This window comes from Abramis brama (genome assembly GCF_963993115.1).
Source record: "Abramis brama genome assembly, chromosome: 1".
In the NCBI taxonomy this organism is placed as follows: domain Eukaryota; kingdom Metazoa; phylum Chordata; class Actinopteri; order Cypriniformes; family Leuciscidae; genus Abramis; species Abramis brama.
The window spans coordinates 18,073,593-18,094,308 of record NC_139963.1 but is presented as its reverse complement, the minus strand read 5'-3'; the positions used below and the strand labels follow the sequence as shown (position 1 = coordinate 18,094,308).

The window sequence follows — 20,716 nt, the reverse complement described above, 5'->3', positions numbered from 1 at the left end:
TACGTACATATACAGAGATATATATATATATATATATATATATATATATATATATATATATATATGTATATATATGTGTGTGTGTATATGCATATGTATATATATATGTACACACATCTATATAAACAAGACTATATTGATATAATGAATGATAAAGAATACACTTTGCACACACACATTATATATATATATATATATATATATATATAAAACGTTCAAACATTTGGGATTGGTAAGTTTAATGCTTTTGAAAGAAGTCTCTTATGCTGCATTTATTTGATCAAAACAGTAAAAACAACAATATTGTGAAATATTTAATATCTAAAAAATATTTAAATATAAAATATTAAAATATAATAAAAATAAAATAAAAATATTTAAATATAATAACAATTTAAAATATCTGTTTTCTATGTGAATATATTGTAAAATGTAATTTATTCCTATGATCAAAGCTGAATTTTCAGCATCATTACTCCAGTCTTCAGTGTCACATGATCCTTCAGAAATCATTATAATATGATGATTTGATGCTCAAGAAACATTTATTATCAATGTTCAGAACTGTTTTGCTCTCAATTTAATGCATTCTTGCTTAAATAAAAGTATTCATTTCTTTTTAAATAAATCCTACCGTCCCCAACAATTTGAACAGTATTGTGCATAAATGTACTATCATGCATGGCATTATTTAGTAACATCACCTTAGCCTTTACATGAATGTTCTTTTATTGTGTTTTAATGACATAATATGAATCGCCCGAACCAGATGTGGCTGTAAAAAGACCATCAAACCTTTAAAGGTTGAGGTTATGTATGAAGCCTTTCAGTCGCTAAGCAGGGCAGATTTATTGGGCTTCTCCCACTGCAGCCACTGAGGGGCAGAGCGCTCAAGATCTCACTGCGGGTTATTGACAGGAGAGAGAGAGGAGGAGACTCGGTTCTGTTTCCAGTGGAGAAATCGAATGTGACAGCACAATTCATTTGACTCCAGCGTGGAAATGTGACTTCTTTGATTTTGATTGCATTATTATGCTAACTGAATATGCATGCGGATAAAGCATGTCAAACACTGCAACAGGTGTTCCCCCTCACTTAATGCACTTCACTGTTTTGCAAATTCGCTGCACTATTTTTGGTAAAGCTGATGTAAAAATGAACCATTTATGGCAGTGATGGAAATGGGGTTTTCATTACCTACATTAGGCTACTAATTTTTGATTGACAGTTAGCTTTGATTGAGTTCCAGTATATGAGTGGCACGCATTTCACAACTACGCTCAGACGAAATTACCTCAGGCGGTAAGATATGAATTATTAAAAAAAAAACTTTCCCTCCCCTTAAATAACATATGCTTCAATCAATACAGGACAATGGTGAAATAACGCACTGCAGCAATAACTGGCAACAGTTACGGCTGATGTGAAACAGCTTGTGTCAGCAGCAGAGGAGCAGGATGTCCAGGCAGGCGCTCAGTGTTTTGTGAGCTCAGCTCGGGGAGGCACCAGTTGCTCAGTCGCTGCTGTGATAGTGGATCCGTGTCTCCGTTACTGAGTGATGACAACACTTTATATATGTGAGCGAACTGAAACAGTCACAGCGGAGGGACAAACGAGGGCGAAGGCGTTTTAATTTCCACCCCGGGTTGATTTGTGTCGACTATGGTGGAGCTGGAGAAGGAGGTTCTGCCGCTGCCGCCGCGGTACCGGTTCCGAGACCTGTTGCTCGGGGACTGGCAGACGGACGACAGGTACAGCAACTTCAACTCCTCAGCTTATGTTTACATACGTGCTTTACCAATGACTCACGCTTCCATTTGAAATAACTGCATGTGAGCACTGCACAGGGAATTACTATAGAATTATGGGCATTATAGCCTAATAACATGAGTGTGAGTATTAGTAATAGCCATAGTATTAGCATTAGATTGAGAGTAGTATGAGATGCAGTAAGAATTCCAATTGGCTGTGGAGTATTAGTACAGTAACCTACTGGTATTGGTTATTAGTATTAATAAGGTCATTTGAATGCAATACTGGAACTAGTTTTAGTATTAAAATGAGTATTAGTAGCTATTATAATTATTAAGATTATTATTAGACTGTTACTGTAGCCAACTAATATCAGTGTCAGTATGTAGGCTACTGTGTAGTCTGGCTGTGTCTTAAAACTTATTAAGCACCTTGTGATGTCCACAAATGCTGTCTAGCTAGCTAGGCTCTAGTCTGTGTGTTTATCCTGGCATAGGCTATGCGTAGTTGTTTTATGCAGGCTTTGATGCAGCCTGGTCACATTTTTATCTCTTTGACTTCAACAGCCATTTTACAGACAGCGAAAGCAGAGAAAAATATTAACTGACAAATATTTGGGTTTGTGCATGCTTGTGTCATATCTAATGTCTAATGTGATGATGTTTTGCACACCTCAGATGATATCACCTGTTTATTTTAATTCAATGTAGCAGGTTACAGCACTAGTGCCATGCACCGAGTCTCCAAATTAATGGGGAAACATGAAGATGGTATATTTAAAAATTTTGTTTAATGGCATCTTTTTACCATGCAAAGAAGGCCAGTCCCAGCTAACACATTTTAGTTCCCAGAATGTTCTGGTAACATTAGTTTTAGGTTCCCAGAATGTTCTGGGAACGTTATTTTTGGGTTCCCAAAACATGTATTGTAACGTTTGTTTTTGGTTAGCCAAGAAAGTTTTTGTTATGGAAATAGAATGTCTTTTTTTAGGTTTGCAGAACGTTCCCCAAACCTTCCTGTAACGTTTTCCTTCCTGTAACCTTCCTGTAACCCCCCCCATTACAGGAAATGAGTAAAGCCATTCAACACCAACATTTTACATACTGGTCAAATTTCCCAATTCTCAATTCCAATTTTTAACACACTAAAAAAAAAAACACTAGCCTAACTAATATTAAGTTCAAACATTTTTATAGAGGAGAAAAAACAAACAATTAAGAAGCAATAGCACAAATACAACAAAATAAAGATACAAACAGTGCTTTAAAGGCCCCCTGAAATCAAAATGTAAGTTTTGTTGCTTTTAGTATGAATATGTTAGCCTTAAAGTTATGAATATGCTGGTGTGTTCCAAAACAATGACACAATTCACATTTAGGAGATATAAGCATTCAAAACTTAGTCTTTCACTTCTGTTAAAATGGATCACAGATTTGTATGACATCACCGCAGACTTCAGCTTCTCATCACATCTTCTGTCCAATCAAATTCTCTCTAGAATCGCCCCGTCCCCTATATGCTAAATACCACCTGGCCAAAGCGACCGTTGTCACGTCACAGAGCAATATGGGTTGGAGACGTGTGTTCGGTTGTTCAAACGCTCGAGTTTTATTCCGTTTTCCAACTGTACGTTGGTTAAGAATGAAATGGCTAGAATTTATTCACACCTCTTGAATCTAACGTATCATCAGCGCTCGGATTCACTTTCATGGTGCTGTCAAGTACGACTTAAAGTCTGTGAGGTAAACTAAATGCTATTGGCTATTTGAAAAGGGGGAGGAGCCATTCAATATGTCCCGCCTTAGCTTCCTGCTTCAGTGGAAATTACGCCAACGTATCATACAAAGCTGCGCATTCCAAGGCACTTCAGTGGACCTTTAAGTTTTACAGGTAGGTCTAACAGTAATATTCGAGTAAGAAATACACAGAAACTGAATAAAGTAATAAAATGTAAAGTAACACTGTGTGGTCTTCACTGTTTAAGTAAAATATAGGCTAGATGAATCCTACAAAAGTTATTCAGTCAAGAGCAATGAGTGAGCATTTTCTCTTTTCTTTTGTTCTTTGATCAGCGGACTGGAGCTGGTTTATTAGACTGCTGTCACTTTAAGACCCGACACGCATGACACGGATCTGACAAGCACTCGATTCTTTACTCTTTATGTTCATTTAACACATCTTAACTTTTTTAATACTGTGCTTCACCGATAACGTAATATACAAGAGACTGAACGTGATTCAATTCCCAGATATACTCACGACAAAGTTATTTTTCCTACTTCGCTTAGAAGTAAAACGAAGTTGGAAATACCTTTGCAGTGATATACTGTTAGCGAACATCCAGACGCCGTCCACGCTGCTTAGAGAGCGACACTGAATATGTAAATAAACACACAACAAAAAAAGACAGCAGTGAGTAAACAATTAAGAAAGCAGTACAGAATGGCTCTTTCGGCATTATCCTGAACATTGTATAAGCATTTGTTTCATGTGGACGGAATATAGGCTCTCGGAGCGCGCTGAAGTCCTGTGAGTCCTTCACATAAAAATCAGTCCACAGGCTTTCATAGACAACCTAGGAAGTCAGGGAAGGTCTTGTTTTTTTTGGTCACTAGCTGTTAATACAATTCATATTGTTTATGTGTTAAACAGAAAATATCAATCACAGAAATTAATGTTATTTTTGACAGTCCTAATATATCGACTGTATCAATCACTTAAGATTTGTCATTTATAATTTGCCAACTGTTGCAAATCTAAAGAGCATTTAACGCTTTCTTCAATGATGTCAATTTACCTGTGATTCAGTGGTATATTGTGAGAGCCACAGCACTTAAACGTACACATGAGCTAAATATGCCATTTAGCCAGATGGTGGAACATAAAAATCTGCATTTTATGCTTGACACTCCGTTGCTAGGTGAGGACGGAGGACCGAAACACTTTAGTCCTTTAGAAAGATAAGAATGAGTTTTCTCCCTCGCTTCTGGTCTTCCTGAGTGGGTGTTCAAAATGCACTAATTGGCGAGTGCTCATTCGTAAGGGGGTTAAAAGTAGGGGACATGTCTTCGTAAATGGAGCAACTACTTCAGGTGATAATTCCACATTTGAAACAGCCTCCATTTGACAGTTTCAAAGGGATCTCATTACTGAAATCATATCTAATCACTCTCACCAACTGGGGATTGATTATGTTATTTGCCTATCAGAGAGCGGCAAACACCGTGGTCTGTCGCTCTCCCTGTGGATGCGTTTTGTAGTACAGCTGACAAAGATAGAGAAGCTTGTTTCCTGTTCAGACAACCCACTGAACACTCTCACTGCATAAAGTGTGCGTGTGTGTGTGTGTGTGTGTGTGTGTGTGTGTGTGTGTGTGTGTGTGTGTGTGTGTGTGTGTGAGAAACGTGTGTGAGAAACGTGTGTGTGTGTGTGTGTGAGAAACGTGTGTGAGAAACGTGTGTGTGTGTGTGTGTGTGAGAAACGTGTGTGAGAAACGTGTGTGTGTGTGTGTGTGTGTGTGAGAAACATTAACCTGCTCAACCTGGCTCCTTGAGGACTCGAAAATAAGGATGTCTGGCTCCTTCGGCTCTGATTTAAAGACCTCGTAAAGGCAAAGTGCAAGTAGGCAAATCACTTTATGCCAGTGTAAACAGAATGTTAGCATTAAAGGATTTCACATTATGTCCACATTATTATTGCAGCATGAAAGAATGTGAAGAATCATCATCTGCTCTTTTCCATCCATATGTTTCAGGGGCGTTTCCTCCGAGGAGGCAAGGGAGGCAGTGCCTCCTCAAAAAATTGGATGAGAAAATAATCCATATTACAAAAATAAAACAAATATCACAAAATGTGACATTAAAAAGTGCATAATCACTCGCTTTTCTAAAGTAACACAGTGCAACAGCGACACCAGCAGGTAAAGTTACAGCGGGACGCTGCATCTCTCTTGCCTCCCCTGAACCCATTGAATTTTAAAGTCCCCCTGTGGTGAAAATCAAGCTTTTAATGTTGTTTATGTCTATGTGGTGTTTTTAATATTCATTAAGACAAACCATGTACAAATGCATAAGTCGACACCATTGCTGAGTATTTTCTCCTTAAAACTGCAGTGAACCAAAGACAGCCTCAAAAACACGGTTCGAAGTTCGCTGGTGTTTCTGACGTCACAAACTACCTTGTAACCAATCAGGTCAATGTGTGATCGTCAACAAGTGGATCTCTGAGCTGGTGTGAGTGAGTGGAGGCGGGGCTAATTTGCATATTCATAGAACCGCGTATACTAAATGAGGCAAGGGTGTAGAGTTACATTCAAGCTATTTTAAGGCATGAAGAAATTTGTTTTCAAGGGGAAAAAGCGTTTAAATATGTCATTTTGGTGATCAAAGATGAGTTTTAAAGGATATAATTATTGACTGCAGGGGGACTTTAACAGATCCCCTAAAGCGTGCGGTGGGTTTGATGGGGGGTAATTGAGAATGAATGGGGGAAGGTCACGTGAGAGGAGGAAATGTCTCCATCGCGCTTTGATTGGATTTGATTTGTTTGTGTGATAAATCCTGCCTCTTGTTTTCGTGCGCATTCAAGAATCGGTCTGAATGAACAACATTTTGGAGTTGAAAAAGTACCGTAAAATTAAAACGTAAGTAAACAACTCGCTTAGATAATCACTGCTTTATCACGTCAAAATCAAACTTGAAATGGCCTGAAAAATTATCATTCTTTGATTTGTTGGTTACTTTTTAAGGGTGTTCATGAATGATTACTCTCTTTACAGAAAACAACTCAAAACTCTTTCAGTGATCAAACTAAACATAGTTTACGTTGACTTTGTGTCTGGAACCTCAAAACCTCTTTTTAGTTATAGTGATAGTCCCATCACATTTATACACTGTTGTTTTTAGGAATCCAATCAGTTTGAATATAACATCAACAGCAACAACAACATAATACTATCACTATAATTATATATTAACTCTTTAAACATTACAGAAACTTTAGTCACTTTCCAGTGTTAAACCCTCAAATTTTTATATTGGTGCAAAACTGTCTATGTTTAGTTTAGAATATCGTGCAAAAGTTATAATTTAGATGATTATGGCTTACATCTTATGAAAACCCCAAATTCAAAATCTCAGAAAATTTGAATATTACATGAAATCAGCAAAAAAAAAGAAATTTTAATACAGAAATTTCGGCCCTCTGAAAAGTATAATCATGCATATGCATATACACTCACCTAAAGGATTATTAGGAACACCTGTTCAATTTCTCATTAATGCAATTATCTAATCAACCAATCACATGGCAGTTGCTTCAATGCATTTAGGGGTGTGGTCCTGGTCAAGACAATCTCCTGAACTCCAAACTGAATGTCAGAATAGTAAAGAAAGGTGATTTAAGCAATTTTGAGCGTGGCATGGTTGTTGGTGCCAGACGGGCCGGTCTGAGTATTTCACAATCTGCTCAGTTACTGGGATTTTCACGCACAACTAGGGTTTACAAAGAATGGTGTGAAAAGGGAAAAACATCCAGTATGCGGAAGTCCTGTGGGCGAAAATGCCTTGTTGATGCTAGAGGTCAGAGGAGAATGGGCCGACTGATTCAAGCTGATAGAAGAGCAACTTTGACTGAAATAACCACTCGTTATAACCGAGGTATGCAGCAAAGCATTTGTGAAGCCACAACACGCACAACCTTGAGGCGGATGGGCTACAACAGCAGAAGACCCCACCGGGTACCACTCATCTCCACTACAAATATGAAAAAGAGGCTACAGTTTGCACGAGCTCACCAAAATTGGACAGTTGAAGACTGGAAAAATTTTGCCTGGTCTGATGAGTCTCGATTTCTGTTGAGACATTCAGATGGTAGAGTCAGAATTTGGCGTAAACAGAATGAGAACATGGATCCATCATGCCTTGTTACCACTGTGCAGGCTGGTGGTGGTGGTGTAATGGTGTGGGGGATGTTTTCTTGGCACACTTTAGGCCCCTTAGTGCCAATTGGGCATCGTTTAAATGCCACGGCCTACCTGAGCATTGTTTCTGACCATGTCCATCCCTTTATGACCACCATGTACCCATCCTCTGATGGCTACTTCCAGCAGGATAATGCACCATGTCACAAAGCTCGAATCATTTCAAATTGTTTCTTGAACATGACAATGAGTTCACTGTACTAAAATGGCCCCCACAGTCACCAGATCTCAACCCAATAGAGCATCTTTGGGATGTGGTGGAACGGGAGCTTCGTGCCCTGGATGTGCATCCCACAAATCTCCATCAACTGCAAGATGCTATCCTATCAATATGGGCCAACATTTCTAAAGAATGCTTTCAGCACCTTGTTGAATCAATGCCACATAGAATTAAGGCAGTTATGAAGGCGAAAGGGGGTCAAACACAGTATTAGTATGGTGTTCCTAATAATCCTTTAGGTGAGTGTAGTTATATATACTAAATAGTTTCACCTTTTAATTTGCGTGAACTTTTGCACAATATTCTAATTTTTCGAGTTTCACCTGTAGATGGAATGGCAATACCAGAAATCTTTGATCTTTTGGGGACATTTTTGGTCATCCCCATATAAAAACCAACATGTGTCTGGTGGGTACTGGTGTCTAAATTGAAGTCCCCATGAGGAAACAAGCTTATAAAACAAGCTTCTTTTTTTGTAAAAATACAGAACGTTTTCTGTGATGGGTAGGTTTAGGGGTAGGGTTAGTGTAGGGGAGAGTGTAGTGTGTGTGTGTCAGAGGCAGTAATTCCTCCTCCCTGGAGATCCCATGGCATGGTGTTCCTCACTGTGTGTATTCACTATCACCTTCTTACATGCATAACAAATGCATGGCAAATTAAGGCAGTTATGAAGGCGAAAGGGGGTCAAACACAGTATTAGTATGGTGTTCCTAATAATCCTTTAGGTGAGTGTAGTTATATATACTAAATATATTAGTTTCACCTTTTAATTTGCGTGAACTTTTGCACAATATTCTAATTTTTCGAGTTTCACCTGTAGATGGAATGGCAATACCAGAAATCTTTGATCTTTTGGGGACATTTTTGGTCATCCCCATATAAAAACCAACATGTGTCTGGTGGGTACTGGTGTCTAAATTGAAGTCCCCATGAGGAAACAAGCTTATAAAACAAGCTTCTTTTTTTGTAAAAATACAGAACGTTTTCTGTGATGGGTAGGTTTAGGGGTAGGGTTAGTGTAGGGGAGAGTGTAGTGTGTGTGTGTGTGTGTGTGTGTGTGTGTGTGTGTGTGTGTGTGTGTGTGTGTGTGTGTGTGTCAGAGGCAGTAATTCCTCCTCCCTGGAGATCCCATGGCATGGTGTTCCTCACTGTGTGTATTCACTATCACCTTCTTACATGCATAACAAATACTCTCTGGATAGCTAGATAGACAACACACAGTAGCGTACTGCTTATCTGTTATACAGTGGGTTCTAACAGAGAATGTTCTAAGAACTTTGAATAACATTCTGACAAGGTTCTCTCGAAGTTATGAACATTCTTCCAGTAGCGTAAATAGAATGTTCGTTCAAAGTTATCCGGTCTTTAATGATGTTCTCAGAACAGCATTACTTGTTTCAGAACATTCAAAAGTAATGTTCCCATATTTTTTCTAAAATGGAATGTTCCCTTACCCTTCACATAACCAACAGAAAAACATTATAAACCATTATAAATTAATTCAGTTCAGAGAACATTCAGAAATAACAATTTTATAACTTAATGTTAGCGTTAGCAAAACACTACGAGAATGTATTTTGTTAGCTGGCTTAGCGCTTGACATTTCATTTTTAAATAGCTCAGTTAACGTTTGATCTTAACATAAATTACAGTTACGAAACAAAAATATATTGCAATATACTAGAATTTATATTGCAATACATTAGAAAATATATTTCAATGTATCAGAAACTTCCTCATATATTTGAAAATATATAGCAATGTATGGATGGACAACCTATTGCTATATATTGATTCATATATTAAAATACATTGATATACAAACAAAACTGTATTACATTTATTGCATGTATGTTTATTGAAACAAAGTATTTTTTATGAGTTAAGCAAGCTCATGCATAGGTTTACAGAGAGATTGATTAACAATAGTCCAAATCAAATTTTTGCATGACATTCATTATATTTTACATTATATAGCCATATGGATGGGCCATATATGGCTATGTATTGATTCATATATTGTAAAATGTAGATGAGAGTATTATAAATTAAATTATCATTAAGAGCAGCAATTACAACTTTTTTTTTTTTTTTTTTTTGAGTCCACTTTGAATTCCCCCACATGACATTTCATCCTCAACATGACCAAAGTCCAACTTTCCAATCACAGTTTTTGTTAAGAGAAGAAATGCTTTGGAGAAATGCTCTGTGCTGCTGCCTGCTGTTTCATCAGATCTGCTCTCATCTGACTCTCTCTCCCCTGCTCACACTGGCAGCGGCGCCAGCGCGATCTGAATGCGCCACTCCTATTGGCTCTTAGGACCATAACATAACACTGCACTAAAGGATTGTTGTCCTGTTTTTTTCCACTGAGGGATTGTTCTGTTTTTGTTGCACTAAAAACTGTTTTATTTTTTTACAATGAAGAACAGTTGTCCTTCAGCTGCTGCTTTTAAAATAAACCTCATTCAGTTAATGTGAACTATATCGATGTCTTATTCAATCTATTATATTTTAAAATATATGACAGACATTGTACATTAAATTATTTCATATTTACCATGTATACAATATACACTCACCTAAAGGATTATTAGGAACACCATACTGTGTTTGACCCCCTTTCGCCTTCAGAACTGCCTTAATTCTATGTGGCATTGATTCAACAAGGTGCTGAAAGCATTCTTTAGAAATGTTGGCCCATTTTGATAGGATAGCATCTTGCAGTTGATGGAGATTTGTGGGATGCACATCCAGGGCACGAAGCTCCCGTTCCACCACATCCCAAAGATGCTCTATTGGGTTGAGATCTGGTGACTGTGGGGGCCATTTTAGTACAGTGAACTCATTGTCATGTTCAAAAAACCAATTTGAAATGATTCGAGCTTTGTGACATGGTGCATTATCCTTCTGGAAGTAGCCATCAGAGGATGGGTACATGGTGGTCATAAAGGGATGGACATGGTCAGAAACAATGCTCAAGTAGGCCGTGGCATTTAAACGATGCCCAATTGGCACTAAGGGTGTCATGATTCTGTTATGATGATGAGGAAGGAGAACCCAGGCGCAGACAAAGTACACTAAACACACGATTTATTGAAGGCAAAAAGGGGAAAATAAAGCCCACAATGGGGTAAAACAAGACAAGACTGAGGATAACTAACTAGACTATAAACTTGACAGAAGACTAGACACTAACTAACAGCAAATACACGAACAGGATCTTCACAGGACTCGTAACTAAGACAGGATACTCACAGGAACTATTTAGCAATGACTCACATGTAACAATAGCACAGGCAAGATTCACAGAGTGTAACATCACAGCAGGATTCACAATGAACCGACACAGGACAGAAAACATGAGGGGATGAAATAGGGAGAAACTAATCAGGAACAGGTGACACAGGTAAAGCAATGATCTAATCAGGAACACAGGTGAAAGCAACAATCTAATGATAACAAGATGAGATAACAAGGGGGCGGGGTACGGTGACAAGACAACGCAAGCACACAGCCAAAACAAATGGCCATGTGCTTACACATAAAACATGGGCCTGTCATGATCCTGCCTCAAGACAGGGAAAAATCAGAGACAAGGCAGAATCATGACAAAGGGGCCTAAAGTGTGCCAAGAAAACATCCCCCACACCATTACACCACCACCACCAGCCTGCACAGTGGTAACAAGGCATGATGGATCCATGTTCTCATTCTGTTTACGCCAAATTCTGACTCCACCATCTGAATGTCTCAACAGAAATCGAGACTCATCAGACCAGGCAACATTTTTCCAGTCTTCAACTGTCCAATTTTGGTGAGCTTGTGCAAATTGTAGCCTCTTTTTCCTATTTGTAGTGGAGATGAGTGGTACCCGGTGGGGTCTTCTGCTGTTGTAGCCCATCCGCCTCAAGGTTGTGCGTGTTGTGGCTTCACAAATGCTTTGCTGCATACCTCGGTTGTAACGAGTGGTTATTTCAGTCAAAGTTGCTCTTCTATCAGCTTGAATCAGTCGGCCCATTCAATATATATATATACATATTTATTCAATATATGAAAACGGCAATAATTGCAGTATTGTCCCATATATTGCAATATATAACTTACATATATAATATATTATTATATAATATATCATATGATATATTACTATGTCAATTTCACAATATATGGAGACACATGAAATATATTGTCACGTAATATATTGAGAAATATATTTTTGTTGCGTAAGGGAAGTGATTCTGAGAATATTGAATGAAGCTCCGTTCTAAAAACATTCATTTGCAGCTCAGGACTAAAGTCAGTATACATTGACACATTGTTTACTGTGATTGTGCCGTCTGTCTAAACAAACAGCTTGAACGAAGCGTAGCAAAATCATTCTAAACGTATAATAGAACTGATCTGATAGATTTACCTCAAATGCCAGTGACAACGCAGCATCCCATTGGCTGTCTGACAGGAAGTGGAACGTTTTTACTATGTCAGGCTGCATTTACTCTTCTGAAAGTGACAGAAGGCTCAGAGATTTTAGGGAGAAGCAAGTAGCTATTTGAGGAAAATACCTGACAAACATCGTGTCAGAGGGACTTGGTTAGGTTTGAGCAGAAGACAGTTGTTCTGGGGAATGAAAGCCCAGCGCCGATTAAAAGTGACAGACAGGTTAATTCAGCAGCCAACTCAGCCAAAGCTTGTCCCACATGTCTCACACCTCTCACTTCTATTAATCTCCTACGCAGGTCTCTAGTGCACACACACACACACACACACACATATGCCTACGCATATAAATGCGACAACACTCTGTTAGCCACTTATGTCCTCTTGATTCTTGCGGAACACACTTGTGTTTTGAACTTTTGTTTTGAACCATTTCCCCTGCTGCGTACTCTTTCCCTGTTCTCTGTGCATGTTTGTTCAGATTACTTGAGCACCTCTTTGGATAACCCATATAACCAACCCCTTTACCTTCCAAAAAACTCACACCCCCAGCAACGGAGGCAGAAGATGTGAGCTGTGGCAGGTTCCTTTAAAGCATGTCAGTTAAATTGAATTGGTTTCAGCAATGTTGGTTTGAAAAAAAAGACAATTATTTAATCTCAAAAGATAACCAGGACTGTGGCTCTAATGACTTGTATGGATTCCCAGCTGTAATTAACATAATACTCGACTGAAAGCACATTTGGTCTGTTAATGGCAGCATGCGAGTTGCCATGATTTTCTGGAGCTCAGAATGTGGTTCTGGGAAGCAGATGCAGAGACAGCCTCATCTGATCCAGCTGGAACGTTATGGAAAACCAGCATTATTGACAGTATCTAGAGATCTATTTACCTCTTTATTATCTTTAAGGGATTGTTTTTTAATCATTTAATTTTTCGTCAATCAAAACACCATTCACAGCCCATTTAATTTCAAAAATATACAGGAAAACTTGGGGCTGGGACTACTCATTTGTTGAGGAACATTTAACGTCAAAGTTAACCCACCCACAGGATATTAACGTGAAAACGTCTCTGAAAATGGGAAATTACATGAAATATGAAAAGCGTTAAAATTAGAAACTTGAATAAATGTCATTTAAAAAACTCACTGATAGCAAATGTAATATTTCACACCTCCACACTGGGGGCATTTCTAGGGTCAGTGAATATCCGGAGCTTAGCCAAGACATTTGTGGACATGTATGGGACTATTGTTTGATCATATATTGGAATAAAATACACTGTAAAGTCTTACACCAGCAAGGAGACATTATATGAAGTATTTCTTTTAAAGTCCCCTGTAGTCAATAATTGTATCCCTTAAAACTTATCTTTGATCACCAAATTACATATTTAAAAGTTTTGTCCTTGAAAAAAAAAAGTAAAAATTAAAAAAAGAAGCTTGAATGTAACTCTACACCCTTGCCTCATTTAGTATATGCGGTTCTATAAATATGCAAATGAGCCCCGCCTCCACTCACTCACACCAGCTCAGAGATCCACTCGTTGATGATCACACGTTGATATGATTGGTTACAAGGTAGTTTGTGACATCAGAAACACCAGGGCTGCGTTCAGCCCCGACAAAACGTTGCACAACGTTTTTTAAACAGAAACGGTGATGCGTTGAACACACTGTTCTGATGACGCAAGAGTTGCAACTATAGCAGCTGAGAAGGCCATTCTTTGTGTTCTTTGTGAAGAATTTTCGGAGCCTGATGAAATCGGTATAAATATGTGTTTAATAGCCTACTACAAAATATGCCCGATGTTACAGTTACTGCACTTGCCGCCCAGAACAAAAGAGAACATCCCAATCGAGTGAAAGGATTGCTGAAACTGAAATGGAAGCACACATCTTACCTAATTCAGACTAAAACACATCTATTTAGCCTCACATACTGACTTTATTTGTAGTTCATACTGTTTTAATACCCTGTATTTTCTTTCTCATTTTTAGGAAAAGCACTTAATTACCATTGTTTATTTCTATACCAAATGTCATACACTTGCAATGAAGCTAAAAATATAAACAACTACATCATTATGTTGATATCCTATATTTTTACAATAAAACTTACGACAAACATGTCTTCTAATATCCTCAGTTGTTGCGTATACCGAGCTGCATCGAACACATTTGTAAATTACTTTCCTTGAACCCATTGTAGAGTTCACTTTAATACCGCGTGCTTCATATACATGTTGCTGCTGATTGGACTGCAGTTCTGACACACCCCCCAAACAAGAGAAAACGTATCTCAAACCCGTTGCACACCGGTGCACGCCGTTTCCAGCAAACATGACGTTCAACCCGGAAACCGTAGCAAAACATTGCGCACCGTTTTGAACTTGAACGTGCCCCAGCGATTTCAAACCATGTTTTTGAGACTGTCTTTGGTTCACTGCAGTTTTAAAGAGAAAATACTCAGCAATAGTGTTGACTTATGAATTTGCACATGATTTTTCTTAAAGCATATTAAAAACACCACATAGACATATAAACAACATTAAAAGCTTGATTTTCACCACAAGGGGACTTTATTATTTTATAGACAGCATTTTAAGTCATAATACACATTTCTGACAGGAAGATTCATTCAAAAAGGTAGGATAACATTTAATTTATTTGATCAAAAATACAGTAAAAGCATTAATGTCGTGAAATATTATTACAATTTAAAATCACTGTTTTTGTTAATATATTAAAATGTAATTTATTCCTGTGATCAAAGCTGAAATTTCAGCATCATTACTCCAGTCTTCAGTGTCACATGGTCCTTCAGAAATACATGTCAGACCACACATTGCTTCCCGACCAATCATCACTTTCCATTTTTAATTACATGCATGATGCCACTGAGAAGGCGGAACTAGCGACTGACTTCCAGAAACAAGAGTGTGTAAACAAACAATGGCTACCGAAGTGACGTGTTTGCTTAATGCTAATTCCAGTTCTCACCAGGTTGCTAAAGTGCCTCTACTATTGTTCGCCAGCATTTTCACTCAGTCATGGTAGTCCCTCAAGGTAACACCATAAAGGCAGGATTACTGTTGCCATACTGTAGCTCCACAAACCTTTCCCCATTGTATAATTCCACCTAGCAGCACCAATACAATCGTCTCTCTTTTGTTTTAGCATGTTTGAAAGCTGTGTACAGAAGAGCTACTGTGCTCTTATTGGTCAACGTCACAGATTATGTCTTCTTTCTGTCTGGACATCGTGAAGCGACGGTTGTCATCCACTATGACATACTATACGAAATAAAATTATCGATTCTTGCTTCCCGACGCCCATTGTCCTTTACGAATCACCACAACACCATACATCAAATGGATCGTGCCAAAATCGGGCTGATATCGGGACTGAATTTGGTCGTGCTACAGCTCTATTGTTGAAAAAGTAGCTTGTTACAAGCTGAATTACGAAAACTGAAAGTGGAATTACAGTCACGCTACTAACAATATAGCAGCATTTCCTCACTCTAGGGATCTAAACAAAAATATTCTTTAGTGAGCTGGGGTTTTTTTTTTTTTTTTTTTGCACCTTTCCTTGATCAGACAGTGTTGAGTACATAATGGGTGGCCCAAATTAAACAGTCTCACCAGTCTATTAAATCAAGAGCATTTCTGTTTCTGACAATGACCCATGACTCAGAAATATTACATGACTAGCTGTAGCATTTCAGAACTGGTGTGGGTTGATGCAACGGTTCTCTGTGAAAGGAGCAGTCTAGCCTTTTGCTTTGAACTGGACTTAAAATAAAGCTTCAGGCAATAAGATTGAGAGAGAACATGAATGCCACTCTTTATCATTGATTTACTCTGAAGTCATGCACTTGCAGAAACACCATCCAATCACATTCAAAATGATAAAATCAACATCTCTCGCACACAAATTCACACACACACACACACACACACACACACACACACACACACACACACACACACGTTGTGTTTTCATGTTTTATGGGGACTTTCCATAGACATAATGATTTTTATACTGTACAAACTGTATATTCTATTCTCTTACACTAACCCTATCCCTAAACCTACCCATCACAGAAAACTTTCTGCAATTTTACATTTTCAAAAAAACATCACTTAGTATGATTTATAAGCCGTTTTCCTCATGGGGACCAAAAAATTTCCCCACACGAAGAAGGATTTCGGATATTGCCATCCTTATGGGGACATTTTGTCCCCATAATGTAGGGTTTACCAGGCCACACACACACACACACACACACTCCATCCATCATGCTCAGTCACATGCCTTTTTTTGCAGAACGTGCTTCATTAGCAGCACCGTTCTTCTAAACCGATAGACTGGGACTGTAGTGGCCCGCAGCTCAGCGATGGCACTCGGCCTGGTATTATCATACAAATAACAGCCTTCTGTCTTACAGGCCAGGTCTTTTATCGACTTCGCCGCTGTGTCTCCCACTTGACAGACTTCCCCCTGCAGCCCCATTATTCCTCTTTAAGCTCCTTGTCTAGCATCGACCTTGATGAACTAGCTTATACAGCTCAGAGACGGAAAGCTCTGGATTAGATCAACAAGTCACTTGTTGTGTACACTTTAAATGAAACCAAAATTGACTTGAAACTGAAATTGAAGGGTTCAGTAGAATGACCAAAATCATTCATCACGGAATGAGTAATTTTATGTGTGTCACAGTAGTGGCATATAGTATATCACAGTTATTTCTGCAGGGAATCTCAGAGAAAAAAAAAACTAATTATGACCATATAATACCGATTAAATATTTTCACCGCAGGGGGACTTTTAACAAAAAAATCTAAATGTAATTAAAAATTTTGATGAAAACGAATGTCTCATATTTCTTATAGACTATACAGAATGATTGTCTATACAAGTCTCATCTTATATAAAACCAGGAGTTCAGAGGTGTTTTTAGCCATTTTTCAGTGTAGACCTTAGGCTGCGTTCACACTGCAGGGCTTAATGCTCAATTCCGATTTTTTGAAAAAATTCGATTTTTTTGCAAGGCCGTTCACATTTCCAATTAAATGCGACCTTTTGTGATCTCCTGTGTGAACGTGAAATGACCCAGAAGTGACCCGCATGCGCAGAAGAGTACTCAACGGTCAACGACGTCACTTGTTGTTTGCGGAAGTAGCTAAACTTCAACTAACTGTGATTCTCACACACACACACACACGAGCGCGCGCAGCGACCGTTACACAAGAGCCAGACAGCAGCCGCTGATCTATCTAATATCAGCACAAATAAGTTAACATAATGTTAGTCATATATAATGATGGTGGCCGTGGGCTTTTATTTATTTTTTTAATTAACGGGCTCGTCGAGGTCGACCCGTTCGGCAGATTTACCTCAGCTCGACGAATATGCAGTCCGTTTTCAAACCGACGACTACTTCAACGCAGAATTATGACGTTTTTCGCGTATCAATGACGTGCGGGTCGGATACATGCGACCTGGCCGTTCAGACTGAAGTCGCATTTCAAAAGATCGGATATGTATCGGATTTGGGACCACATACCCAAGTGGCCTGGGTCGCATTTGAAAAGATCGGATCTGTGTCGTTCAGACTGTCATGAAAAGATCAGATACAGGTCGCATAGGGGCAAAAAATTCGGAATTGGGTCGTTTCAGCCTGCAGTGTGAACGTAGCCTTAGTCAGGTCAGACACCATAGTGAATTTAGCATGGATGAAAACAATGCTAAGAGGGATAGACTTAGGCTACGTTCACACTGCAGGCTGAAACGACCCAATTCCGATTTTTTTGCCCCTATGCGACCTGTATCTGATCTTTTCATTACAGTCTGAACGACACAGATCCGATCTTTTCAAATGCGACCCAGGCCACTTGGGTATGTGGTCCCAAATCCGATACATATCCGATCTTTTGAAATGCGACTTCAGTCTGAACGGCCAGGTCGCATGTATCCGACCCGCACGTCATTGATACGCGAAAAACGTCATAATTCTGCGTTGAAGTAGTCGTCGGTTTGAAAACGGACTGCATATTCGTCGAGCTGAGGTAAATCTGCCGAACGGGTCGACCTCGACGAGCCCGTTAATTAAAAAAAAAAAAAAAAGCCCACGGCCACCATCATTATATATGACTAACGTTATGTTAACTTATTTGTGCTGATATTAGATAGGTCAGCGGCTGCTGTCTGGCTCTTGTGTAACGGTCGCTGCGCGCGCTCGTGTGTGTGTGTGTGTGAGAATCACAGTTAGTTGAAGTTTAGCTACTTCCGCAAACAACAAGTGACGTCGTTGACCGTTGAGTACTCTTCTGCGCATGCGGGTCACTTCTGGGTCATTTCACGTTCACACAGGAGATCACAAAAGGTCGCATTTAATTGGAAATGTGAACGGCCTTGCAAAAAAATCGAATTTTTTCAAAAAATCGGAATTGAGCATTAAGCCCTGCAGTGTGAACGCAGCCTTAGTCTTTACAATGGCACGCACTGTATAAAGATCCTAGATCATGTAACTGTCATAACTCACAACTTTTAAAACTGTTTCATGGAGTTTTCAGAATTTTTTTTTTTTTTTGCGAGATGGTAGACGGTATGTTGTTAAACAACAGTACAATCTATTGAATGCACTATCCCTCACCGCCTCGTTTTTATTCCTGTCAAAAATTACATATGCGCTACTCTGACTAAGATCTGTTGGGGCACAGGATACCATCAAGTTCCCTTATTTTGTTGGGCGTCTAGGAAAAAACTGTACCAAAAGGTTCACTTCTGATAACTATGGGAGGAGTATTTTACATTTTCTTGAGTACTGTGGTGTTTAAGTATGGGCTTCAAAGGATGTCACTTGATAAATTTAAAATAAACATAATTTTACAAGCTACTGTTATCATTAACCCAGCAACTGGACAGAAACATTGACAGCTAAACGGAACATTAGCAGGATTCCCTCTCTATAGTGTATTTGCAATCTTTGGTCTGAGCAAATCTGAGATTCCAAAGAAAAAACTAGAGCCATTCCACTGTAAAAAAAAATAACATCACCCCTACCTGAGATTAAAATATATTAATTAAAAAAGGCACTAAACAATGAAACTAGCATTGAAAGATGGTTGTTTAAATCTGATCGGATGGGTCACAAATCTGGGGTGCTTTTCCAAAAGCATAGTTAGACAATTATGGTTACAAGTTCTATTGTTACCAACACAATTCAACAATTTTTTTTTCCCAAAACCACAGTTCTAAAGAGTTTGTTAACCAACATCTGGAAATAAAAGAAAACTACAGAGAACAAAAATCCTCAGAAGTCCTTAGATGCCATGTTTACTATTTACAGAAATAAAATGACATCTCAGTCTCAAATCATATAATTAGCAGAAGTTATTACTCCACCACCTGACGTGGTGTTAAGAACGGTTCTATATTGATCCATTGTGTTATACGGGTTTGTGAAACAGTCATGACCAGCTTGTTAATTTCTCCAACAATGCATCATACTATTATAGTTAAGTAGTGAGATGCATCCTCTGATAGGATTGTACCTACAGTAACTCTCATTAATGAAATCTTCATCCTCATCCTGACTTGATGCGGTCACATCCTGCTCTTCGTTTTCACATTCCTGTTTATCTATCCATCTCACTTTTAATAATGTAATGGCCACTTACAAGCACATGGAAATACTCAATTGTCTGCATCACGCAATATATACCGTCATCCCATCTTACCCTGTCGACCTTTATATACTTTGGTCAAACTTCACCTTTAATTTGACGTTAATTAGAGTGTGGGTTTAATTAACTTGGATAGTAATAAACTTGGAGCCTCGAGCTTGTTGGTGAGTGATAGTGTCATGACTGTGGACCTGCCAAATTAAACAAAGCTTGACTTTATTTTTAAAAAGGCAAAATTTTATTAATAATACAAGGCAGAGCAGACTCTTGTGGGTCTTCTGGGAATAAACTAAAATCCTGAAAATGAGGCTAAATGGTCTGTGTGCTGACAATGCATGGTAATATCTGTCAGGGAATACCCTCACTAACTTTGGCGTAAGCTAAACAGATTCTCCCATGATGCCTGTCTGTGCAAGTGTAGCATTGTGTACCTCTGCTGCCAGGATACACTCCACTCATGATTGGATCTCCCCTGCTCCCAAATCACGTTAGTGTAATATGCCGGCAGAATTTCATTTGGCCCTCTGCAACCTCAGAGATACTGCATTGGCTTTGAAGAACAATGCACTTACCATATTTCATAAATGTTTTTGTTTGTAAATTGCTTTTAGTGGCAGTTCATGACAGGC

General features: G+C 38.7%; 1 protein-coding gene across 1 annotated transcript in view; it reads left to right on the top strand.

Annotated features, from left to right (window-relative positions):
- Window positions 1-1,666: 1,666 nt before the first annotated feature.
- Window positions 1,667-20,716, top strand: part of kcnt2b (potassium sodium-activated channel subfamily T member 2b) — a gene marked incomplete at its 5' end in the record, with an annotated part of 95,190 nt that continues 76,140 nt past the window's right edge. The window contains one exon of the mRNA XM_084111401.1: window positions 1,667-1,751. Within this exon, the coding sequence (XP_083967527.1) occupies window positions 1,667-1,751 (85 nt within the window). The remainder of the gene's footprint in view (window positions 1,752-20,716) is intronic.